Source organism: Corythoichthys intestinalis, chromosome 1 (assembly GCF_030265065.1).
Source record: "Corythoichthys intestinalis isolate RoL2023-P3 chromosome 1, ASM3026506v1, whole genome shotgun sequence".
Taxonomy (NCBI): Eukaryota; Metazoa; Chordata; class Actinopteri; order Syngnathiformes; family Syngnathidae; genus Corythoichthys; species Corythoichthys intestinalis.
This window is the reverse complement of record NC_080395.1, coordinates 61395034-61422058: the sequence shown is the minus strand read 5'-3', so window position 1 is coordinate 61422058 and position 27025 is coordinate 61395034. Positions and strand designations below refer to the sequence as shown.

General features: G+C 38.4%; 1 protein-coding gene across 7 annotated transcripts in view; it reads right to left on the bottom strand.

Annotated features, from left to right (window-relative positions):
* LOC130927518 (kinesin-like protein KIF23) overlaps positions 1-23216 on the bottom strand; it is a 32359-nt gene extending 9143 nt beyond the window's left edge. For 4 of the 7 annotated variants that reach the window (XM_057853410.1, XM_057853441.1, XM_057853451.1 and 1 more), the window contains exons 1-15: positions 23073-23216; positions 21623-21689; positions 21142-21270; positions 14097-14202; positions 13858-13994; positions 11868-11980; positions 11601-11771; positions 10072-10184; positions 7019-7140; positions 6742-6844; positions 6583-6662; positions 6337-6456; positions 5007-5154; positions 3627-3791; positions 3301-3467 (exon numbers count right to left, since the gene is read on the bottom strand). In XM_057853410.1, coding sequence (XP_057709393.1) covers positions 3301-3467; positions 3627-3791; positions 5007-5154; positions 6337-6456; positions 6583-6662; positions 6742-6844; positions 7019-7140; positions 10072-10184; positions 11601-11771; positions 11868-11980; positions 13858-13994; positions 14097-14202; positions 21142-21270; positions 21623-21689; positions 23073-23086 — 1755 coding nt within the window. In that variant the 5' untranslated portion in view covers positions 23087-23216. Of the gene's footprint in view, positions 1-3300; positions 3468-3626; positions 3792-5006; positions 5155-6336; positions 6457-6582; positions 6663-6741; positions 6845-7018; positions 7141-10071; positions 10185-11600; positions 11772-11867; positions 11981-13857; positions 13995-14096; positions 14203-16926; positions 16972-17007; positions 18449-21141; positions 21271-21622; positions 21690-23072 lie in introns of those variants that run through there. The other 3 variants (XM_057853418.1, XM_057853438.1, XM_057853428.1) reach the window with 3 other exon arrangements.
* Positions 23217-27025: the final 3809 nt, after the last annotated feature.

The window sequence follows — 27025 nt, the reverse complement described above, 5'->3', positions numbered from 1 at the left end:
TCATGGTTGCACTTCCCATCATGCATTTGGGCAGAAGTTAAATGGCTACAGTATCATTTACTGAAAGCCCAACAAATACACTAGATGGCAATATTTAGTCACAATATACAAGGTCACATTTATCCTTTAAGAATTACAAGTCTTTCTGTGGATCCCTCTCACAGAAAGAATGTTAATAATGTAAATGCCATCTTGAGGATTTATTGTCATAATAAACAAATACAGTAGTTATGTACTGTATGTTGAATGTATATATTCGTCTGAGTTTTATTCATTTTTTTCTTAATGCATTGCCAAAATGTATATGATCGGGAAAAATTATCGGAAATGATTGGAATTGAATCGGGAGCACAAACAAACAAAAAAAAAAAAGGGATCGGGAAATATCGGGATCGACAGATACTCAAACTAAAACGATCGGGATCGGATCGGGAGCAAAAAAACATGATCGGAACAACCCTAGTATTTACATAATTTTTGAAAAAAAAAAAGAGTTATATTTTGTCTTGCACATGAGATGTCCTGATCACATATTTTCGTACCAAAGTCCAAGTGACCCGATTTTGAGAATCTGCAGATACAAAGTCCTGATCCAATAAAATTTTTTTAAAAAGCCATATATTAATTGTATATATACTGTGTATATATATTGCCCTATGCAAATTTTTATCCTTTCCGTCACGCGCAATGCCCACCTTGCAAGCATCTCCCCGTTCAATGAAAAAACATTTCCACAAAGCAGACATTACCACTTTAGCAGCTACCCATTAAGGTCCAGCTTTAGCTTCCAAAACGTTCTCCTATTGGGGCTGTTTACAGTAACTCCTCTACTGCTTTTTCCATGCAGTGTTGTGGAGTATAAAACATTTTTTTTTCTTTTGGCAAGGCCATTCTATTTCTGAATTATTTTGTTACGTTTTAGACCTTAAAAATTAAAAACCCAATCCCTTTCATCTGATTCCAAGCCTCTGAAAAATGCCTGATTTCCTATCAAATGATCGGATTGGGAACATCCATAAAAGTTGTTACCCTCTTGGTAGATGCATATAGACAAAACCAATCGATCTAATGCCTTAGCCAGACTACACAGATTTTTTTTTGGTCATTCCCAGTGATCGCAGTGTCAGATTAGTAAACACTGTGTCATGTCGCAGTGTGTCTTGGGAAAGATAACACACTACAAGACCAGAGCCTGCCTGATCATCCTACACTGCCGCAAAGAGCATAGTCTGACAGCTAACGTCATCAGGAGGTGGGACAGGCAGCTGTCAATTAGTAATGGCAAAGGAGGCCCTTCGCATCTTAATAGTGATAGAGCATTTGCTCTGCTAGGATCAACACATTCGCTATAAAGATGGGAAAACAGGGTTCACTGTTTATCTTACGTGCGTGGCGTGAAGGAACACGTGTAGGTGTCAAACACTGACGACTCTCAGGGAAAGAAATTTAAAATGCTAGACCACGTGCAAGAGGAAGCACACGCCAGGCACGAGGGAACACTATAGACCCTACCCACCGACGTCACAAAATCACGTGATCGCTGTATTGTTCCACCCCCTTGTCCGTCATTTTGTGTCTGTATTATCAATGGTCTAAATTGATCGAGCAATTTATAATGCATTTCATGGAAGACCCGGTGCTTTCGGATGCCGTGAACTCACTTGATGCGTTGCATAAAAGGCGTTATGTGGAAAAGCTTCAGTCTATCCATTCGCCAGATCCATATTTGATGCCTAAATCGATGTTTTTCGACCCGCCGTCTTCGCCGTATTTGCCTGACATCTGCTAGCTACCCTGATATGTACAACTATGTTGTCCACACAAAATCAGCCTATTCTCACGAAAGTTTGAAAAACTTTGAGCTTGGAGGCTTGTAAATACTTCGTTGCTGGTTGGGTGAAACAGGTCCTCGTCCACGAAAATTCGGCAGGAATCTATCTTGTGCTTGGAAAGGTGAGTTACGAAATTTTCAATTCAAAATCTTTTGTTCTTGCTAACATCCACTGTCAAGTTCAATGTATTTCATGTCATTTGTCAATGGAGCTAGGTCTTTTAATGTTTATATGGTTTAGCGATAGCACTCTCACTACATACATACGTGTATGTTGTCGGCGATTAGCCTAGCAATGATCTTAATTGTGGTTGTCAGCCTAAAACCCTCTAAATATTTATTAAATGCATCTTACCAGATATAAAATGACTACTACATAATCTGTGGTAATCGTTTGGAGCCCAGTTTTCTCGTCGAATTGCAGCAGCCCATCTCGCTCTCTCCTCTCCGGGTCTCTCGGAATCCGGTAGAACTTCAAGTCTCTCCATCTATCTTCTCTGTCATTGCAACCGACCGCCACACACGCCTTCACCATTTTGATGATTAATGTTAACGAGCAGAAAAACACGCCGTAAATAGGAGGAATGTACGTAGCCGTAACAGGTAAACACGATGTGTTGACGGACAATTGGGCGGCACCAGTCAGGAGGCCGGAGTTGTGACGTCACGTGGGTAGGGGCTATATGCAGATATTCATCAACAAACAGTAGGAAAACGTCAGACATGTCACACTATACTGCGGGACAAGCAGAAATTCTGAAACGCCAGACTTCCTGCGATATGGTTGTTAGGCGTCCAAGATGCCAGCTCGGCAGTAGGTGGTTACGCCATACTGGATATGCGTTGCCAGTTGTAACCCTACCTCTCCAACTTTAAAATGTCCACCACGACGTTCAACGATTCTCCACGATTCATCTGTTGGGCTGAAATCGTCTAGTCTGAGTCAGGCATAAGATCACCTTTTAAAGAAGTGTTTCCACATAAACCATCACTGATGAGATAGATATATTTAACTGTTCTAGCTTTTGTCTATCACCATTTTAACGAATTTTAGATTCAAGCCAATACTTAACATGTCACACATTCAGCTTTAGAGCAGATGAAATAATACATTGACAGCAATGGAGTGCATGTGTTTTGTTTTTGTATGAAGACTTGGAAAATGAAAATAATTACTGCAAATTCCAGATAATGCATCAAATTTTGCATAAGGATTTATTATGGTAGTATTACAGCAATGTATTTTTTTTGCATGAAAATCAGCTCTCAAGCTACTTGGGGGGACAATATGGCCGCCACTTTTCAGATTTATTACAATGATTCTGTCTATTTCAAGACTTTCACCCCCCAGCACCCCCTGACAAAATTTGGGCTCGATCTGCCAGAGTTCTTTCAATTTGTAAAAGTTATTGTTGAAAACATGTTGAAAATGCAATAGGAAACAAGCTCACCAAATAAATTAACAGTACCTTATACTCCATGGTCTTGGATTTCTTTGTTAGTCGTTCGATCTCTGCCCTTTGGTTGAAAATAACCTTTTCCTTCTCGCTCAAATTGCTTTGCTGGTCTTGGATTAAGTTTTGATTAACACCAAACTGACCATCACACTGCTGAAGCATGGAATTCAGCATATTGGCTGCACGAGAAAGAACAATGTGAGGCCTGATAGCGATTAAAATGCTGCCTGTAGTGCTGAAAATAAGGTTAATGTCACAATTAGTCTATTAATCATAATGCATAAAAAATGTAGTTAATGGGTGGCCCTCGACCATCATTGAAAGCCATGTAAATGTACCAGTTTTCTTGAACTGCTCAGTCATCAGCTGGCGAATACGATGCCTTCTCTCCAGAACCTCAATCAGGCGTGGTAGAGTCTGATCATCTCCTGGATCCACCAGGTCACAGGGAGGCAAAGGTGGAAAGCTTTCAATCAGTTGATCAAGCAGAGCTGGGTCATCTACTGGACGAAATGTTAAAAATGTTAAAAACATTTCTCAAGATAATTATTGAATGAATAAATGCCTTTATTATTATAAAATTGGCAAAGTCAGATACAGTACAGTTGGGATGCACTAAAATGAACTCTGAACTAAGACCCGAAAATAAGGAAACCAAGGCGGAAAAACAAAATACTGAAATATTTTTATTTGGCTGGATCATTTTGAGCAATTTGCCAAATTTGTAGAGCGCCCCCTTGCAGCTTCTCTAGTGATGTGTTGGCATATTTCAATCAATCAAACTTTAATTATATAGCACTTTAATGTTTGTGGTTTTGCTTATGTAATAACTAAACTTGAATAACTTGAATTCACATCCCAACTGTAAACATACTCAAGGTATAATTTTGGCCCATTTGATATCGAAAAATAAATATTTGATCAAATTAATAAAAAAATAATAAATTCAAATTGATGAGCAACATTAACTCACAGCACAATATGCCAAACAGTTTGACAGAAAAAATAAAATAATAATAATAAAAATAATAATAATAATACATAAGTGAGTGTCATTGGAAAGAAGGACAGTTTTTATTTTTGCGGTACTGATTTGGTCCAGCATGACCGAGACCATGACTAATGCTGCAGGCAGTATCAGCTCCTTTGCTATGGTGTGAATTTTTTGCACTGAGCAACTTGGTATGCCACATTATATGATGTTAACAGTGCTCGTTGGTTTATTGATGTAGCACTCACAAAATGGGAGGATTGTTGGCAATATTCGGCACGTTTTCGCAGAGAAAAATTGTAGCGGCTCATCACTGTGATTGGGGTCTAATGTCTTTAGATAATGTCTTAATTGAATGTCTACACGCTGTCCGCTGCCAACATTTGTAGACACAGTACACATACTGGTCTTGTTACCCACTGTATTAAAAGTAAAGCCAAACGCTATGTACGCTTTGTCACACTCTGGATATGAGAGCGCCACTGTCACCCACTGAGTGGATGTGGATGTGCAATTACACGTTTTTCCTAGCACGCAAAAAAAAAAAAAAAAAGGTTTTCCCAACGTTGCATGCGCCTCCCCCCACCGACATCACTTTAAAAAATTAGTCTTATAGACAGTAACACCGGAACTTTTATTCACATTTTCGGCTTGTCACTGGTATATAGTCATATTATGTTACATCACAAAATACAGGAAGGCAGGAACAGTTGGAAGTTTGACTTACCAATCCCTCGTTCATCCAGGCGACGGGACAACTCCTCCTTGAAGGCCTGATTTTTTTGCCTACGTCCTGCAGCAAGACCACAGATTGGCCTATCAACTGGCCGTGCAACTTCCACTTCCTGTGTCATCTCTGCAAACCGCATTACAGCCTGCAAGACAAATGAATGATGAAACATAATACAGTGGTACTGCTACTTCCGAAATTAATTGGTTCTGGAAGTAGTTTCGCAACTTAAAAATTCTGTAAGTAGAGAGGTGTTTTCCTTGTAAATGCCCTAATCCGTTCCAACCCCCCCAAAAATCTGACATAAATCTTTTATGATGCATAAAAATATGTAACAAACACATGTTACAATTAGATTATTGCACAATAAACACAAAATAGAGTTGTGCATTATGTTAAAAACCAAGAATAAAGAATAAAACTTAATACAATGACGTAAAGCTGTCGGAACACGAGGGGAGAATGAAGAGGACGCTGGGATACACAAATACACATACAGTAGAGGTCCCTCTTAGCCAATTGGATGCCAGGAATGCTAGGCAATAGCCAACGGCTGAACAGCTATAAGTATGTTACGTTCAGTAAACTGCGAGTACCAGCCATCCCGTATTTTTGCCTTTCGTATCCTGAAATTTCTTTTGTAACAAGAGGCAATATTTTACTTTAGTGGTGTGTCTGCATGTAGAGACGTTTGTAAGTAGAGGTACCGCTGTATACTTTACACTTAAATTCCTATTGATAATTCCATCGAATAATAAAGTAATGTACCTCAACGGCATTCACGTGTATCACGTCTGAGTTAAAACATAACACATTTCGTGGGTTAAAATAATTCATATTTACGGATTAATGGGATTTCATTGAGATAATTTCATGTAAAACTTTTATATCTAGTCCTGTGCAGATATGTTGCTTGAAAACAAACCTGAGAGCATCAGTACAGTTGTAATAGATCTTAAAGACACTCTTACCTTTTCACTGAGGAAAGCTGGTTTACTCCATAAAGAAAAGGTTTAGTAATAAATGTTCAGAAGCACTGGTTTGAGGCAAAAAAAAAAAAAAAAAAAAAAAAAGCTTAATTGATGTTTGTGAATATTGATTGTTTCACTACGCTGACTGTATATGCACTGTATGCAGAGATAGGGGAGATTATTAGTATTTATTTATAATCCGTGAGATGCAAGGGAGCTGTTCTCGAGCTGACCGATGCTCCTGCTGAGGGCAGCTGTGATGCTGGCTCCAGTAAGTAATTATTTGTATTTGACTTCAGCAGTTGCCTCAATAGCTCAGCTCTAAGATGATTGCCAACAAGTTGCAAATGCATTACCATTGTTTCCTCGTAATCGTCAGCTTTTGGGTTGACGCAGACAATCATCTTAACCTTTCCCTCTCCATCAAAGTAGTTCTTAAAAAGATGAGTGACTTTAGAATCCCTGTATGGCACCATCTAGGAAGAATGGGCAAGATTATAAAACAGAAAAAAAAAAATCAGCTAATATGCCACCTCATTTTTACCCTTACAGGCAGCAAAACTACTGTGAAACAAAGTATGTAAATACTAGACCATACAAACCTTATTTGTTCCACACATCTGGTTCTCTCGGAGGACTTCCATACATGTGCGCAGGGTCATCAAAGACTGATTTATATTACCTTGTCATTAGACACAAAGGACGTAGGAGCATAAATTAGCTTTTATACCGTCAATTACTGACAGTTAAAATAGATCAACCTGCTTCACGCAAACGGCTCCCCTCTGCTCTTGTTCTGCTGGTGCGTTCGCTACCTGCCAGGTCAACCAAACACAGCTGGCTCACAGTCACCTGGTTTTTGTCCTAAAATGCAAACAGATTGAACATCAAAAGAAATAGCATTGAATGCCATCTCAAATCTGTCTGCTTTTGTGTCAAACTATCATTAGTTTTGATTGCAAAAGAAGAGAAATGATTGTGGTCACATCTTTATACGAAAATATTACTGATCCAGCAACTTCCAGAGAGGAACATTACCTGTAGAATGTGGTCACCATCAGAATCGAGAGGTGCCTGAACCAGCTTTAAAGTAAAGACGCTGTGGGAACGACTGGATTCACGGTTCAGTTGAGTGTTTGCAATCCTCCTTTTCTTTTGACCTACAAGAAGCAATCATTTACACATTTAGCAAAGCTCAAGGCTCCGGGCTTTTTCTTACTAGAAGCACAGAGGCGCCTAACATGAAATTTAAGGAGCGCAAATAGATTATTTAGGGTAGCACAATTTAAACTAACCCACTGAGTAAATATACACACTTACTCATTTTGATGTTATTATTGATTAATTTGCCCTATTCACACAAGAAAAACATTACCAATGGGCCTTTGATAATTTAACAGTTACTTCTGAGTTAATTACAATGAACTGATATGGAATAAGCAAAGCCTAAAAAAACGACATTACTTCTGCTCAGACAACCTTTTTGTGTCTATTTTTACTGATTTACCGTAATTTCCCGAATATAACGCGCACTTTTCCCCCCCCAAAATCAACTTGTAGAATCATGGGTGCGCATTATACACAGGTACATGGATGGAGACAGAAATATATATAATATATATATATGTATAAGACAGATTTTTTTTATTGACACGGCCATGTTGTGTTGAAGAAAACGTATGTGGCGATCCGTTGCCGACCATTACAGTACATGACGTCACCATTTTGTTTCGGTAATACCACTCTGATTGGTCGAATGATTTCGTCTGTGTTAAATTCTGCTTTTTTCACTCTTCATAAAGCACAGAATTTAGTTTCTTGAACTCATTTGAATCAACGTTTATTGCAACTCGGCAACTCGGACCACAACAAACGTAACACAACACAGACTTCCTGTGTCTGTCAACTATATCGGTCCCTCGGGAAACTCAAACCCAAATAACAATAGTTCCTCCTATTAGTCTACAGTGATGCGAGCTTTCGGTTTTCCGACTTCTAGCCTCACTTTTATTTTACCGTATCTATCCATGGAAGAAACATTTATTCATCATGATGAAACGAGCAAGTTATACAGCAGGCTTTAAAAGGAAAGCCACATCTGCTTTGTTTTCTCCTGGATTCTGGTAAGTTGGAGAAGTTGTCAAATCATATTATTACCGTACATATTGTCAGTTTCTGGTAATGTTTTGAACTACCAATGTGCGATGCTTGTGCTCTGTTTCACCAGTCAGTAAAATGACATTTCTGTATCTGTACACGAGCTCTTTTTTCTTGTATTGTTCTATTTATTGGTGCTAAAATTAGGGTGCGCGTTATACATGGGTACAATAATTTCCCCTAGATTTTACAAGTAAATTTGGGGTGCGCGTTATCCACGGGTGCGCCTTATATTCGGGAAATTACGGGTAGTGGCCCAACGAGCTCTGCCTGAACAAGGGTGCATCAAAGCTTTCGAGACTACTATTCAAAATACCGCAGCTTTCAAGGCTCACGACGGGTACAGAAATGGAAGCAATTACAAGCAACGGGAAGAGAAATTAAAACAATTAAAATAACAAACACTGACAGACAGGATTGCGTAAGTCTAATATCAATGGAAGTGTGATTTGGCAAATTATAGTAGGTCATTTGCAGCGGAACTCTTACTTTACAATGTACATACGTGACAAAATTAACACTGGATTAAGATATCTGGCATCCACCAAAATCATTCCAAATTACCAAAGGTAATACCGTACTAATCCTGTGCGGATATGGCTCTAGTTGTGTTAGTTGCATCCCTCGAGTTTGAGAGGTTTTACTCTTGAATTGTGAGCGAGATACAACGCTCAGCCTATATATCTCAATTTTTGGATGGAATAGAATAGCCTTTGTTGTCATTGTACAAATTAGGAAACAAGTGAATAAGTGACTAGCGGCAAGACAAAGTAAGAGGGAAAAAATTATTGAATACTGTACTGGTCCGAATGCAAGATCGTGTTTTTTTGCATTGAAATAAGACTGAAAAAGTGGTGGTCGTCTTATATTCGCGGTCTAGACATTATACTCATTCACGACGCTAGATGGCGCCAGATATCATTGAGGCGATGTTCTGTCATGACAGATCTCAGCGACTCTCAAATTTAACCAGTTAGCATTATTTTATTGCAATGTTTTTCCTTATTCAGATTTGTTTCAAGACTACAGTTAGTTAGACTTCACTTTGATTGTTAATGCAGTTATTGTAATTTTGTTGTTTTATCACAATAGATTGGTTTATTTACATTTCAAGAACCAGAAGCCATTCATTTACAAATGTGATTGCCCTTTAGTTTACATATTTAAATGTTCACATATTAAGATTTGAATGAGGCGAAATGACATGCTTTTTCTCTCAAATATGTTTTTATAATCATTTGTTTCAGATGTCCTGTAATTATTTTCTGTATAAAAATTAATTTGGTGTTCAAAAAGTCTTTTTTTCAAACTTGAGTCTTGAAAAAGAGGGGGTCGTCTTATAATCAGGGCAGTCTTATATTCGGGCCAAAATGGTAATACAAATCAACTAAGCAGTGACCTGTGACTGAAAACAAGGTAGTGCGTTTAAATAACGGTACCGCTGTATTTTTAGGCTATATTTAGTGAGATGCTGTTTTCTTTTTTCAAGTAGTACAAAAAGGAGTTCTCTGTGTCTTTTAGTTGTTTTATATTTATAGCTAAGAAGCGACTTTTATAAAATCATTTCCTGTGTTCACATGTTAGCCTTGGTTTGTGATTGAGAATAGTATAAAATGTCTTTATTGTCATTGCACAGGTACAACAAAATTTAAATGTGCATCATTAAAATAAAATAAAAAAGAATAGAGTATGTACACAGACATCTCCATACATGCTCGTAAAGATATAAATATACACATTCCCACACTCTCCGATTACAGACAAATTTGGGTTGTATTGCCGACATATTGGCAATTGTAAGGACCTAAGAAATTGGAGCTTTCGACTTGATCTCATTTTCGGGTCATAAGTGCTGTTCTATACAAACATTTGAAAGTGGTAACTGGAAGGGCTGATAGTTTCATGAATTTCAATTCAAAAGAGTTTTCACTCACCCCTCCAGAATACTTCAAATGCCTCCTCTGTAGATTTGACCTCAACTTCTGTGCAGCCAGCAACATACATGGTATGATTTTGATCTTCACGTAGAATCTTGGATTGAGGCGCTCTGAAAAAAATCAAATAATAAAGCCTCGCACAAAGGCAGCAGCAACACAATGAGAATTTTATATTTTGACAATGAAAGTGAAAACTCAGGATGTAGCGGTTGCCATGGATGTGAACCATTTCTGTTTTGCATATTCTCTTTGCTTTGTACTTTTTTATTATGTTTATGCTTCAAAATTTATTACTAGTGTAATGCAATCCATGCGCTCCATGCAGAACTTAAATTCAGTGGGAGTTTCTGCTCGGACCCCTAGTGTCAGGTACTATTTATTGACTTGGAGGACAGTGTGCAAGTAGCTTGCAGGTGTAGCAAAAGGCATCATGACACTTGCAAGCAAGAAGCCTAAGAAGGCCCTCCCTCCTCACTACGGTCCTCCATTTTAGGAACACGTTGGCTTCCCAGTCATAGTTACCAATTGGCAAAGACAAGTGGATCCAAAATTATGCTTCAAAATTGTGCTATGGAGATAGTGTATGCTGCAGGAATGACAAGTGATATGTTAATGCACTTAAAACAGCACTGTCCAGTGTCCAACAATGAATGTTGCATCTATCAGCTTGATATTGTTACTGCTACCACATCTGTGCATTCTGCAGAAAAACGGTTGGATCAGTTAATCTTTCTAGGCAAACACTTTAAACTTGAATCGTTATATTTTTCATGTTCAGGCTGTGGCTGCCAAAAGGTTCAGTGTTTACAATTTCGCTTATTTATAATTTTATTATGAAATTATAATTGTTACAATGTAATAATGTCATGTGAATTCATTTCTTTCCGTCTTAAAGGCTTATTTGAAATATCACTGAAATTGGTCACTTTTTTAAAAAAATAAAAAAGCATTTTAAGTAATTCTTTTGTGCCTTTTTGTACTGAAAATTAACTGAACAGAGCACCTCAAGAAACTGAACCGAAATTAAATTTAGTGTACCATTACAGCCCCAATGGAAACACAGAAGAGAAACAGTCACATTGAGTTGTATCCTCATGCACACAGCTCAATCTATTCAGGGACGACTGAAGTAACAGCTAGGGCTAGTAAGCCGGAATGACAAGATCACAAACTACTGTATGTTAATTGCGCTAAATAGAAAGCCTTGTATTCTATATAGCCAGAAAACTAGGAAAGATGAACCTTGGCTGCTACACAGCCAAGCTAAACTAAGGTTATGACTTTGGGGGCACATACACGAAGTCAATGGTCTTTACAGGAGTGCCAATTCCAAGCCACCTAACAAAAAAGAATGGAAAAGGGTTGAATATACAGTATCTATTGTAAGTAATGTACAATATGTGGAGCATCTCAAGTACGGAACATTTACAGTAGCTATAGGATGCATTTGGAATTGGAGCCCAGGGTCCCATAATACAATAGAAAACCATTTTTAAAATGTGACAAATAGAAATTCTGCCTCTTACCTTGGTCTAATAGGATCAAAGGGGGCGTCTTCAAGAAGATCATAGATGTAGTTGTTATAGACCTCAATGTAAGACACAAAGATACTGTAGCAACAGTCTTCATCCACATTCTCAGCTTTACATTCCCCTTGTGGACTGATCATGTCTGCAAATTCTGGGTCTGCCTTCTGCCTAAAAAGAACAAAAAATGGAGCAGAATTTTAAACAACCTGTTAGAACCCTTCTTCCTGACTAGGAAGAGGAAGAGGTAACACAATAGATGAGTACCTCGAGGAGTTTGTTTTGGGCATTAAAGGTTGAGCATCTCGCTTCTGTCTCTCCAGGAGAGCGTCAACATCATTCTGGATGTCAATCCCATTTTTGTCATCTGACTTGAACACCTACAGAAACAAGTATGTACGTTAGCAATTTGTTCTTTTGTTGTACTTTGAGCCTCCTTTATTTTATTTTTTTTATACCGTTTGAGGCTAAATTCAGGTATTTTAATTTGTTTTTAAATGCATTTATTGCTCTTGTGACATGAAAGTGAAATTCTGCATAGTTTGAAGAAACACTCAGAAATTTTATTTTATAATTGCATTTAAAGTGCCTGTGACACGAAAAAGCATGTTTATTTCATAATACACGCGGTATTTTATGCTCCTGAATGATATGGACCGCTTGGATGTGTGTGGAAGCGATCGCTATATTTATTTAGTTTTTTGAATCCCGCGCCAGGAAAATGAGTGACTTCCGGCTTCGGTCTTGAATTAAGGAGGAGGGCGCTGTGACCGTGTACGGTAGAAGACGTCCTCTTCACGCTACAGTGTACTGTTGTGTATGAGGACGAAGGATTCAGCTGATTTTGCGGATTAATACGTTTATTTTTCGCATCACGCCAGCCAAACGGCTGCAGAAAAATCATTCTGTATGAGGGAGAGGCGTATGCACCATTTTGGAGTTTCAAAAGGTTCCCATTCACCGTGGACATTTACTGTGGGACCATTGGGCTTACGAGGAAGTGAGTAAACATCTTGTTTTGTATTATGTCAAATACGAATACAGCGATTACAAAGTAAACACTACAAACTTCCTTTAAATGAAGGACTACTTACGTTTGATCATTGATAGGCATGTAAAAAGCTCTCCTAATGCATTAGCAGCAGCACGTTAGCTGCGTTAGCTCCAGCCACCCTCCTCTGGGGAACGAACTGTAAATTGCTCTCCGCCGGGCGGTTTGCCGATCCGCTAAGACATTCGACAACCGGGTCGTCATGTCAAATAATCCAGGATAGCAATGTGTGATTTTCCGCTTTGAAGACTTCGAAACATCACTTGGTTCGGGTTAGCATGTCGGCTAGCTGTCACGCCTTCTGGTTTGTTTACATTCTCCGAAGCCGGGGAAGGGAAATGACATGTCCGATTTAGGTGTCATAAAATATCGTTCGGGAAGTGCGACAGTAAAGGTGAAGTCGACAGTTTTGACCATTATGGAGTAATTTTGCCATGTCGTCCTGAATAAATGCATTTTTATTATTTCATATTCCATTCAGCACAAGACTGTTATTTGTCATGACCATGCCATTTATTTAGCAATTGGGGAAAATACTTGGATAAAAAGAGTATCCTGTAAAAATATTGAAGTAAAGAGACAGCTCTCTTTGTCGCGTTTTCCTCGTTGTGAATAGTTCCCCTTCAACGGGCTGACTGGTCCTTCTCAAGCCATTTATATAGCTATTGGGGAAAAATACTTGGGTAAAAAGAATATCCTGTAAAAATATTGGAGTAGAGAGACTGAAACAATGACATTTTGCGGCTTTCTTCGTCGCGTTTTCCTCGTTCTGAATAATTTCGCCTCAATGGGCTGAATAGTAAAATCGATGAGCCAAGTCTAACGCTGACGTCATCCACCTGTTGGGGACGCTAAAGCCCTATAATGGTAGGCGTGGCTAACCGGCAGATTAAAAGACTAATTTCTCGTCATCTGTGCTTTGCTAAATTGTTGTATATAGTCGAATTGTCTCAAAATACGATTCTAATTCACATAATAATGACATTTTAGACTTTTTTTCTCATGTCATATGCTCTTTAATGCCCTTTTGAACGTGCAATCTTAGCATTAGCTAGCCTTTGTTTTACATCCCTTAAAATTTATTCAGCAACGCATTTAATGATCCCAATTACTCATTATTCAAAATAATTGATAGATTAATCGATTCCTTAAATAATCGATAGCTGGAGCTCTAACGTGTTGCATGAATTTTAATTAAAGTCTTACAAATCTTTTGGCCTGAAAAGGGCCAATACTGTTGAAGAGCATGTCCAGGGAGCGAGGTAGAAGTCCACCCTCTCCAGGCGAGCCGGTCATAGTGAAGGTCTTACCACTTCCAGTGACACCATATGTAAACAGCAGACCTGCGGTGGAGGATAAAGGGAAAAAAAAAAAAAAAAAAGTCTTAGAGAACATGGGGAAATCATTTAGCAAAAAAGTAGTCGTGAAGTAGCTTAAGCTCTCACCATTTTTACACTGAATGAGGTCCTCTACTAGAGGTTTGGCAACCACCTCAAAGAGCTCCATTTGAGTGGTATTTATACCAAAGACTTTTTTGAAGGAGTACTGCATCTAAAATATCAAACAATCAATGTTGGTTGAATTATCAGTTTCACAATGGAATGAAAACGGAAGCAAATTCTGAATGAGGAAATATTACTGGAGGTACAGTACTTGTTGCCAATGGCCCAATGTTTTGATTAGTGATTTCATTTAACTATCAAGTGATATTGAAATAAATGAAAGCAGACAGTGTAATGATCAAACTGGAAAACTATCAGGCTACTATTGTGATGGTAATTCCTCCAAAACTATATACCCGGGGTCCTCAATTAGCGGACCGTGGTCCACACCTCTATGCGGACTTTAAAAAAAAAAAAAAAAAACTTTTTTTCCCCACATATTATTTATATGAATCTCTGATCTATTGCTATGCGCTACTATTCTATTGCTAAATTCGGTTCCATTTTTAGACAAATATCTTCCATGTTCCCACTTCTGTTGTCATCTCTAAGACAACTGTTGAGGTGATTGCAGCTCAACGTTGCATTCGTAGGAAGAATTGACGGAGAATAAGTTGTCTTTAAGCCAAAACTTGGCGGATTTAATTTCCATCGACATGCTGATACATCCTCTCTCATTGCTGTCTTCACAGGCAATCCCACAAATCAATGTAATCAAAGTCAAACACGAAGAAGTAATAAAAGTAGCACTTTAGACAATTAAGTCCCATCCTGCCATCTTGTTGCGAAAAGATAATATGTCAATAATAACAAGCAATAGGAACATTATTTCAACATCTACTGAGGACACATTTATGAATACAAAACATTTCCTCCACCATTTCTCTCAACACCCCCACTTGTTCTCATGTTGATGCCTTTTTAACAACCAAATGAACTTTTACATTTCAAATTCCAAAAATAACACTGTAAAACGTCTTCATTTTTAACTTTGTTACAGGTTTTGTCATGATATCAGCTATCATGTCATCCGTTGGACAATACGTCAATGTGACTCTTCCCTGATTTACAGTAGATCTAATAAAATGATATTTTATGTCTACGTGCTTGCATCTCTGTCTGTTAACAGGATTTTTGGCAAGAGCGATTGTCCCCTAGTTGTCTTCATGTACAGTTGTTGGAGTGTACTGATAATGATCAATGCTACCTAGTAGTTGCTCTAAATATAGGCATTCTTGTATGGTTGAAGCCAGTGCCATATATTCAGCTTCACAGGTAGATAGTGCGACTGTAGGTTGTTTCTTTGTTTTCCAAGAAATTGGAGAACTATTCTTGCTCAAGAAAACACAGTATCCTGAAGTACTGCGCCTGTCGCTAGTATCAGCTGCCCAATCAGCATCACTATATGCCTGTATACCAAGTTTTGCATTGTCGTCTCTTTTGAAACTAAGGCTCTTTTCGGAAGTACCTTTATCTCTCCCATCTTCATCCTTTTTGAGTGTGTAAACCCATTTACCCTCCACTGCTTTCTTGCCTTCTGGCAGTGTTGTCAAGGTAGATGTTTTATTTTCGTTTAGTGACTGAATTTCTTCATCCATGGCTTTTGACCAATCTTTTGAGTTATTGGAACTCCTGGACTCCTGGTATGTTTGAGGTATACCAACTACCATCCTGTAGCAGTAGTCTACAGTGGTATGAACTCCATCACTATCTCTGACTTCTGTTATGAAGTCTTCTAAATGACTCGGTTTTCTCCTCTCTCTTGAGGGATACCTTCTACTCTCAGGTTCACATTGTGTCACTTCCTTTGGACTCTCATAATGTGCACTTGGTTCTACAGGATCTTCAGTTCTGTTTTTCACCTCTACACTTGCTCGATCAGCCCTTGTCAACCCCATCATGTTGTATTCTTCATCTTGATCCATGTCACATGTCTGTGTCTGTTTTTCTATGACTTCCTTGTTTACAAACTTTACCAGCCTATGTTTCTGTACTTTCTTTGTGTCTGGATAGTAGACTAGATATGCTGGACTGTTTTTGTCATAGCCAACAAACTGTCCTTGGCAACACTTAGCATCCAATTTTCCCTTGTCGTGTTTGTATGTGTAACAAACAGACCCAAATTTTTGCGTTCTGGAAATATTTGGTTTCTTGTTTGTCAACATCTGGTAAGGACTTTGCCCTGTACATCTATTATAACATCTGTTGCGTACCATTGCTGCAGTTTGTACTGCATAGTGCCATAGGTATTTTGGTAGCCCACTTTCGACTAGCATGCACCTACACATTTCAAATAGTGTACGCCATCCTCTTTCAGCTGTCCCGTTCTGGTGTGGGGAATACGGCGCTGGTGTTTCGTGTCTTATTTCACTTTTTCTCAACAATGTTTGGAACTCATTGCAAGTATATTCAGTCCCATTATCAGATCGGATGCACCTTACTGTCCCATAAGGAGCTATATCTGCGAGAAATTTCCCTGTTGCTAGAACAGTGTCACTTTTCTTTTTCAGGAAATATGTGAAAATTGCACCAGAGTAATCATCTGTGAATAACTGCACATATTTGTAACCATCAATCGATTCTGGAGTTATAGGACCCGCAAGATCTGAGTGTACCAATTTTAAGGGTGTATCTGCTCGAGTATCTGGGTCTCTATTTCGAGTCTGGATAAATTTTCCTTGTATGCACGTTTGTTCAGGTCTTGTTTCCTTTCCCTTAATCTGCATTGCATCAACTACTTTCTGTAATTTTAGCACATCCTCATAATTACAGTGGCCTAATATTTGGTGCTATGTGTGAATATCATAACATGCATTGCACTTGTCTGACTCACCATATGTATGCAAAAAGTACAGCTTGCCATACACTTGAATATTGAATTTTGTACCGTCTTTGGTTATCAATGCGCCTTCACCTTCTTTGAAAAGTACCGTGGCTCCACTCGATGTTGCTGCTTTCACCGAAAAAATGTCTTGTGGGTACAATGGTATGAAGAGTGCATTTCTGAGTGTTGCCTTGCGCTGCTGTCCTCTGTTGTCAATCAGGTAGCACTCTGCATCTCCTCTTTTTTAGTGTGACTCCACTGCACCTGGTACCATCTGCCAACTCGACGCTGTGGTTCTCTGGTTTGAACATCTCCTGGAAGCTTTTGAACTTGGTCACGTCAGTGATGATATGAGATGTCGCTCCCGTGTCCACCATCAGGCCTCGTTCCCGGATGCTGTGTGTATCCTGCCGCCTGGGTTCGGGCTGTTCATCTCTCAACTTGAACGCGGAGTCAGGATCTCCATCTTCAGCAATTTTTCTCGCTCCGTCCGGTGTTTCCTTGCTTCTGCAAGTGGTGTCTTTGTGCGTGTCCGTTTTGCACCAACTACACCATGTCTTTTATCGACATGATTTTGCACGGTGGCCTTTGATCCCACATTTGAGGCACACCAACTCTGTGTCGTCTTTGATCCGGTCACGAGCGTTTGCTTTTGTGGTTTGCTTTGAAGCTCTTGCTTGAGTCTTCATCACTCTGTCGCTTGATTCTTCTGCATTTAATTTTTCCGTTTCTTCAAAACTTCGGAGTTTGGTTTTGAATTCTGCAAATGTCATGTTCTCATCGGTATGCGCCACATGAATTGTAAATGGCTTGTAATTTTCTGGCAGCCCCTTCAAGACCATTGCGATAAGTAGACCATCTCCCAATGTTTCACCTGCATTTCGCAATGCTGTGATGGCGGTCTCAGCTCTTATTATGTAGTCCACTATGCTTTCTTCGGTTCCCTTTTGAAGAGATGTTAGCATGGTGTACAAATTTATAATCCTGGGTTTTCCCTTCCCAGCATAATATTCTCTTAATATTTTCAGAGCTTTTCTTCCGTCATTTGGCGCATCTCTTATTATTAACGAGAGGCTTTTATCATCAAGAAGTTGTATCATTTCAGCATAGGCGTCCGCATTTTTCATTTCATCATTTTCTCTCTCGGCTTCAGTGGTTGGTCCTACCAGCACTGTCTTCTTTAGCCCGATTAGATGAAAATGTCCCAACATTTTAGTTTCCCCAGAGTTCATATTTAGCTTCATCTCCATCAAATGCCAGTCGAGGTAACCTACTTGTTCCTCGTGGATCCATGTTGCTTGTTAGCTTTTTCCGCTAATCAGCAGTCCGTGAGCACGCTGTCCTTCGCGACCTTCTACACGGTGGAAACTGACTTTACCTTCGAATGACTCCTGGGCCCATAACCTATTGAGGTGGTTGCAGCTCAACGTTGCATTTGTAGGAAGAATTGACGGAGAATAAGTTGTCTTTTAGCCAAAACTTGGCGTATTTCATTTCCATCGACATACTGATACATCCTCTCTCATTGCTGTCTTCACAGGCAATCCCACAAATCAAAGTTATCAAAGTCAAACACAAAGAAGTAATAAAAGTAGCACTTTAGACAATTAAGTCCCATCCTGCCATCTTGTGGCGAAAAGATAATATGTCAATAATAACAAGCAATAGGAACATTATTTCAACATCAACTGAGGACTCATTTATGAATACAAAACATTTCCTCCATCATTTCTCTCAACAACAACGATGCGCTGATTGGCTTATAGAGCCAGCATGGATGTGCTGATTGGCTGAGAGAGCGCGCTTGAATGCACTGATTGGTTGAGAGAGCGTGCATGGATCCACTGATTGGCTAAGAGAGCCTGCATGCTGCTAGCTAGCTATAGTGGACGGACCGCAGCAGTGTGAAACACGAGTCGCATCCGGCACTTTGAAATAGTTTTGTTATCTGTTTGCCACCAGTAGAAATCCGAATCTAACAAAATGGCATGCTCAAAGTTGACCAAGAGAAGAAAAGTGGACAACGAAAATCGCTGTTTCAATGAGGAATGGAATGACAAATATGCGTCCATTTTAACAACTGCAAGTACCAAACCTATGTGCTTAATATGCTTCAAGACAGTTGCTCTGATAAAAAGTGAAAATGTGAAACGCCTAGGGCTGCAGCTATCGAATATTTTAGTAATCGAGTAATCGACTGAAAATTCTATCGATTAATCGAGTAATCGGATAAAACAAATATATTTTTAGGTGAAGAGCAATTATAGATATACATGAGAAAACAAGACATTTTATCATTTTCAGTCAATCAATGTCTTTATTTTTGATGTATATTGTTGAAAACAGCCAACAATTGCATCTCAGATGTAACTAGAATTTTAAAAAATGACTAATTCACTGCTTTCACTCAAAAAACCTTTAGATCTTATTTTTAAAAAGTATATATATATATATATTATGTATATATATATATAAACACACCTAAAAATGCCTTTACGCTTGATAACACACATCACTTAAAAGTTAGGATTTTTTCCCACGTTTTTCAATTAAATTTCTATTTGTGTCAAGCCATTTTTAAGTTCTAGTTAAGTTTTAAGTTAGTCTAAACTGTAAATCCTGATAGGATTTTGAGTTTTTGCACTGTTCAAAATAAATGTATGATACAGGCTGTATTGGAGCACAATAGGGACTAGTGCTACTTGGTGTTTTATCCAGCAATGACTACTGAGCTAAAATTGATAGTTAGCATTATTGAGTTTTTATTTGACACCCTCATCACTCCACAACGCTATGTTATGTTATAGCCTGTATGTAAGACACGTTAGCCACGCATCGAAAGCGGTCTTAATTAATTGAAACCTAGCCCTCTGCAGTGCTAACGTAAGGTGAGCTAGTAGTGACAGTAACGTTAATCTTATACAGTATATTAGCGTTTAGCGCTCTTTATTAGCGCTTAGCGCTCTACTGCTTTAAGATGGCGGCCGTTTGCTAACGCTGCCCAGACGCGGCCTAGTCTGTCATTGTGCATCTAGTTCAACATACATGTGATCTCTATGAGACTCACTGGACGCTACCTGCAACTAACGTAGCATGAGCGGGTTAGTATTTAGCAACGTCGGCGTCGTTTGTAGCGGTTGTTGGCTGCAGTAAGTTTTTTTTTTTTGCTTCTTCCTCTACGCACGTGACATCAGCGCGTTGTCCCGCATTAAAAGTAGTCCGAGCAAAACGTGATGCTTAGAGCTGTCAAAATAAACGATTACTCGAGGTGAATAAAATTACTCGGATCAGTTTTTAAACTCGAGTTACTCGAGTACTCGTTTCAGCTCTAGAAACGCCATTATGTTAAAGAGCACAGCTCTTTTGAAGAGATGTTTCCTAAATCAGAATTGAGAAGGCAAGAAATTAACTGGTTGAAGCAGTCATATCAAGAGCCAAGAAAGGTTATTGTTAAATCTGTGACACAACAACAAATTACAATGGTGTGCTCACTCAAAGTGTCGTGGGTTTTGGCCAAACATAAGCCGTTTTCTGATAGAGAAATAATAAAAGTGTATGACTGAAGTGATGGCAGCAATGTTCGAAGGAAAAGAAAAGGTGGAAATGACAACAAAAATCAAACAAATCTCACTCTCAGATTCACCAACCACAAGACGCACCAAAGTACTGGATGATGATGCGAGTAAACAGCTTTGTGACCCACAAATTGCTTACCCTATTACTCTCATTAAGCAGTGTTTTACAGTTAAATTTACTGTCAATAAATATTATGTTTGCACCTTAATGACAGAGCTTGTCATTTATGTTCTGTGCATGTGAACATGTACTGTACTACTTGCACATTTCCTTTTTTGTCCAGCAGTGTTTTACAGTTACAAAATGTGCTGTCAATATTGTTTGCACCTTAATAACAGCTCTTGTCAATTATTTAGTGTACATGTGTAAACATTGTACTTGCATGTTTTTTGTTTTTTTTGTCAAGAAAATCTTATATTTATTTAATCAGGATGTGCACTGTATTTTTGTTTGGTCAAAAGAAAACCACCTTTACCACCTTCGATCTGCTTTGTACTTGACCGACATGAATAAATGGACCCCTGCTATATACAGCTTAAGAGAATTTACACAAAAACTGGTGGACATTTTGGTGGAATCCAGTTTTTAGAACAGAGACTTTTTTAATTCTATGCTACGCCTGGTTCAAATGAGACACTTCATACATACCTCTTTGTATTCTCCATTGCGGTTGGCTTTTAGGCCATCAGGGGCATGTAGCTGAATAGTGGAATTGCTGATCATTTCAACACAACATTCCTCATTCTCATCTTCAAGTGGGCGTATACGGCAAAACACCTACAAAAGAAACAGCACACATATTGAAACTATTGCATTGTTATATAAATCACCATAGCTGTTTAAAAATGTGTTTTTGCACAAATAAATTAACTGAGCATTATCTCTAGGATTCACTTTACTTCATTTTTCCATAATTGGATTATCTAGCACACCTACAACTATGATTCATATAGTTGATTGATTTTTAACGTGATACTGTGGTTCATTTTCATTCACTTGCATGTATATTGGGATTTTTCTTTCGAACATTACATGAAGAGAAACATACTTGAGCTGGACCCGACCTATCCCCCATACCACAGGGTGCCTGCCCCCCAAAAGGCTTGTGATCCTTCTTGTGTTCACTTACTCCAACAGGATCTTTCTCTGGGTTGGGTGTTTTTTTCATGCAGTGCCTGCGAGGGGTCTTGCTTTTCCTAAAAGTAAAAAAAAAAAAAAAAAAGATAATAATAATCAAATAATAAAGCCATTATTGTACAGTACTCACGATGTGATAACATGACAGTAAGTAGGTAGGAGCTCATTTGCTTGGAGTTGCAATGTCAAACAGTAAGCTAACAGTTTTAACACTAACTAATTATCAGCATTTAAAAATGAAACACACAATGTGCAAGACAGAATGGAAAACCTCACTCAGAAAGGGACAACATGAGCGCAATTATTTGTCTCACAAATTAGAAGGAGCCTACTGGAATAATGATCTCTATAAACATTTGTCACAATCAGTGGCTAATCCATATAAATTACCCATTCTCAGATATTCTGGTTATTAGTAGAGTGCAAATGTTTTATTCGTCAAGTTAAATGTTTCGTTTCACCAATTCCGGTGGCGTAATTTGTTATGATTAACAGGGCATACAGTCTAAATCCTCATGCTTGTTTAACATGCTAAAATATTATATTCATTAAAATTAGGCTAGCTCATGGTGCTACTTACTCGTTGCTTAGTTAAAAAAAAAAAAAAAACTCATGGACAAATTTGAAATTTGTTTGGAAGCAAGAGATTTGTTAATAAACGTTCAGTTTTGCTGTTACATACCCCAACGCAATATTTTTTATGTTATATTCTTCAAGATTTGAAATGCATTAAGGGTTGTGTTTTGAAGCTCCATTCTGGAAAGCGTCATTTTTCTTCATATTGGAAAGGGAAAAATAGACTACAATCCTAACTTTTATTTTTTAGGGGGAAAACAGTTTTAATTTAAAAGGTCTTATAACCTAGTCGTACTGGAGCATGACGAAAAAGAGGCTGCTTTAAAGTCAATCAATCTAGTTTTTAATCTTGTACCGTTGGAAAGGACTATCAACGTTTAATTCCTCCCAAACCTTGGCTAGAAATTATGACAACAATGAGTTGAAAATAATAAGAGTGGGAAAAGTCATCGTGAATATTTACTGAATATTTACCTTAAAAGCTCCATAATTACTAGAAATGTTCCATTTGAGCCCCTAAAAGTATGACAGCGATGAGTCGAATCGGAAATTCGTAAATGACAGTTGGTCAAGTGCCTCTGTAGCATACCCATAAAGATTACGGACTACATTTCGCAGGTAACCCCAGGCAGTCTGGTGTTTACATAAAGTCACATTAATTCTATGAAAATATGCAACGTGGTTTCAATTTTGTCTCGACTTTGTTTCCCTCGTACAGTTAGTTGATCATGTAGCCCGGTTAGCTTGTCAGAATAGGGAGCGCATAGCTTCGCTTGTTTAGACGGCGACTGGTAGTTTTCCGCATTACGTGCATGGAACGTAACTTTACATCACTCGAGCTCCGTAAAACAGAAGATGATACATACCCTGGTCTATACATTGTTCTGCTGTTTGACGCTTGGAGATGCGGATGCTTCACACCTAAATGCGCCTCGTCTCTATTTTTGAAATTCCCCCCTTGCTAAACGGTTGCTATCCACATCCTACCTTTAACCAATCAGAGTAGAGGATTTAATGCTGCAGAACGGAAGTCCCGCCTTTTACTGTTGATGACGCATACAATTGGAACCCCTCCCCCCGCTCTTCTTTTTCCGATAAGCAGCATCAATTTGAAGCAAATTTAACACTTGAAATCTTCAGTGTTCTTTTCATTTTGGGGGGAAAATATGTAAATATATACATGAAATATATACAGTACAGGTTAAAAGTTTGGACACTCATTTGTGCATTTTCTTTATTTTCATGACGATTTACAGTGTAAATTCTCACGGAAGGTAATAGAACTATGAATGAACACATGTGGAATTATGTACTTAGAAAAGAAAGTGAAATAACTAAAAAAGTATAACATTCCTGTATCTTCAAAGTAGCGACCCTTTGCTGCAATTACACTTACCGTTCTCTTGATTATACATTATATATATATATTCATTATATATATATATATATATCACGGAAGGTAATAGAACTATGAATGAACACATGTGGAATTGCGTACTTAGAAAAGAAAGTGAAATAACTAAAAAAGTATAATATTCCTGTATCTTCAAAGTAGCTACCCTTTGCTGCAATTACACTTACCGTTCTCTTGATTATATATTATATATATATACACATATATATTTTGTTTCCCCCTCAGATATTCTGGTTATTAGTAGTGTATATATATTTTTTTCCCCTCAGATATTCTGGTTATTAGTAGTGTGTATATATATATATATATACATATACACATATATATATATATATACAGGGGTGCACATAAGTGGTGCACATGCGTACTGGACGAAGACAAACGCGCTGGCCCTCAACGGCTTCCATACGTTTTCGCGTACCGATGGCTGACCACTGTATTTGCGGCGGACAGGAGAAAATAACTTCTCAAAATGTCGAAGAGGCAGGCCACACTGAATAATTACTTCCGTGTTCCCCCACACCCGTCAAAAGACAGACGACAGAGACGTCACCGGAGCTACCGAAAAAAAAGACTTTTGCTGAAAAGTGGCTCCAGGAGGTAACATGGCTAGAAGCAAATGCTGCTCGCACGGAAATGCGGTACAAAATGTGCCGTGAGAATCCCAATGTCGCCGGTAAGAGCAGCGCATTTTATGTAGGGTCAAAGAATTTCAGCCATCCAAACTTTGAAAAGCACGAAAAAAAACAGAGAGCATGTGGCAATTAAGCAAACTATCGATGTCAAACAGGACCACACTCGCCCTATGGACAAGTGGCGGAATAGGGCGGAATAAAGGTAATGAACAGCGACATGCACTGACAAACGTGTTTTTGCTCGCATTTTACAAAGCTAAACATACACGCTCAATGAGGTCTTATGAGGAGGACATCCCACTTTTAAAAAGGCTTGGAGTTAATGTGGGAGCCGCATAATGCCCTTTATTTTGAATTGGTGCTTTTTATTTCTTTACATTTCACTTCAAAGTAATGGCAATTTTGTTGTGCCAGTTGATGTTAATCAAGCATTAATTGTTAATATAATTAATTAAAGTTAATTGGCTCTAAGTAAAGCTTGTCATAAATTTATCACATCAGGCGGGTTGGCTCTCAAGCTCAATGAGGACCAAGTCACATCTCCAGGTCCTCCTCTGAGAACCTGGGCCAAAAAAAGTGTATATATATATAGGTATATATCGTATTGGCCCGAAATATAAGACAGTGTTTTTTGCATTGAAAAAAGACTGAAAAAGTCAGGGTCCCTCATATTCGGGGTCGAGACATTATACCCATACACGACGCTAAATGGCGCCAGATATCATTGAAGTGAAGGCTGAACTTCAGAGTAATGTTCTGTCATGACAGATCTCAGCTACTCTCAAGTTTAACCAGTTTGCATTATTTTATTGCAATGTTGTTCCTTATTCAGATTTGTTTTACGACTACAGTTACCGTTCGACCTCACTTTGATGGTTATTACAATTTTGTTGTTTTATCACAATAGATTGGTTTATTTACATTTCAAAAACCAGAAGCCATTCATTTACGAATGTGATTGCGCTTTAGTTTACATATTTAAATCTTCAGATATTAAGATTTGAATGAGGCAAAATAACATGCTTTTTCTCTCAAATATATTTTTATAATCATTTGTTTTAGATGTACTGTAATTATTTTCTGTATAAAAATTAATTCGGTGTTCAAAAAGTCTTTTTTCAAACTTGAGTCTTGAAAAAGAGAGGGTTGTCTTATAATCAAGGCCGTCTTATATTCGGGCCAATACGGTATATATTAGGGGTTTGTGTCAACCAGTCTTCCCAAACAGAGCTATTAAAGTCATTTGGTGAAAATTCTTCTAGTTTAATATTGCAATATATATGGCACACCCCCCAAAAGTCGCTGGGCGAGACAATGATTTATATATATACACGACTTTTGGGGGGTTTGCGATATTAAACTAGAAGAATTTTCACCAAATGACTTGAATAGCAAGACTGGTTGATATATATAAATCGTCGTCTCGCCCACCCGGGCTGCATGGCCTCCCCTTTCAAGCACCGGTCCTCTACCAGAGGCCTGGGAGATTGAGGGTTCTGCGCAGGATCTTAGCAGTCCCTAGGATTTCACTCTTCTGAACGGAGACGTCAGACGTTTTTCCTGGTATCTGTTGGAGCCATGCACCCATGGCTTGGGGGTTACTGCTCCTTGTGTCCCGGTCAGTACTGGCACTACTGCTGCCTTCACTCCCCACATTTTCTCCAACTCTTCCTTCAACTCTTGATATTTCTCCAGCTTTTCGTGTTCTTTTTTCCTGATGTTGCTATAGCTCGGGATTGCTACATCTATCACTACTGCTGTCTTCTGATGTTTATCTACCATCACTATGTCAGGCTGGTTGGCCATCACCAGTTTGTCTGTCTGGATCAGGAAGTCCCACAGGATCTTGGCTTGGTTGTTCTCGACAACCTTTGGAGGTGTTGCCCACCTTGACTCTGGGGTCTCCAGTCTGTACTCGGCACAGATGTTCCCGTACAATATGCCTGCTACCTGTTTATGTCGTTCCATGTATGCCTTGCCTGCCGGCATCTTACACCCTGCTGTGATGTGCTGGACTGTCTCAGGGGCCTCTTTGCATAGCCTGAACCTGGGGTCCTGTCTGGTGTGATAGACCCCAGCCTCTATTGATCTTGTGTTTATGGCCTGATCTTGTGCTGCCTAGATCAGTGCCTCCGTGTTGTCTTTCAGTCCGGCCTTTTCCAGCCACTGATATGTATATACATCTATATTATATATATATTATATATATATATATATATATATATATATATATATATATATATATATATATATATATATATATATATATATATATATATATATATATATATATATATATTTACTGTGCAAAAGTTTTAGGTAGGACACCTGCCTAAAACTTTTGCACAGTACTGTATATTTTTATTATATTATGTATATACAGGACATACTGTATGTATATATTTTCCCCAAGTGGAAGCTTCCATGATCCTAATAAATTTAATAATAAAAAAAAATATATATATATATACAGTACTGTGCAAAAGTTTTAGGCAGGTGTCCTGCCTAAAACTTTTGCACAGTACTGTATATATATTAGGGCTGTCAAACGATTCAAATTTTTAATCGAGTTAATTACAGCTTAAAAATTAATTAATCGTAATTAATCGCAATTAATCGCAATTCAAACCATCTATTTTTCTGTAAATTATATATATATTCTGTAAAATAAATTGTTGGAATGGAAAGATAAAACACAAGATGGATACATACATTCAACATACGGTACATAAGGACTGTAGTGGGCATTTCACTCTACTGTCATTTAAAT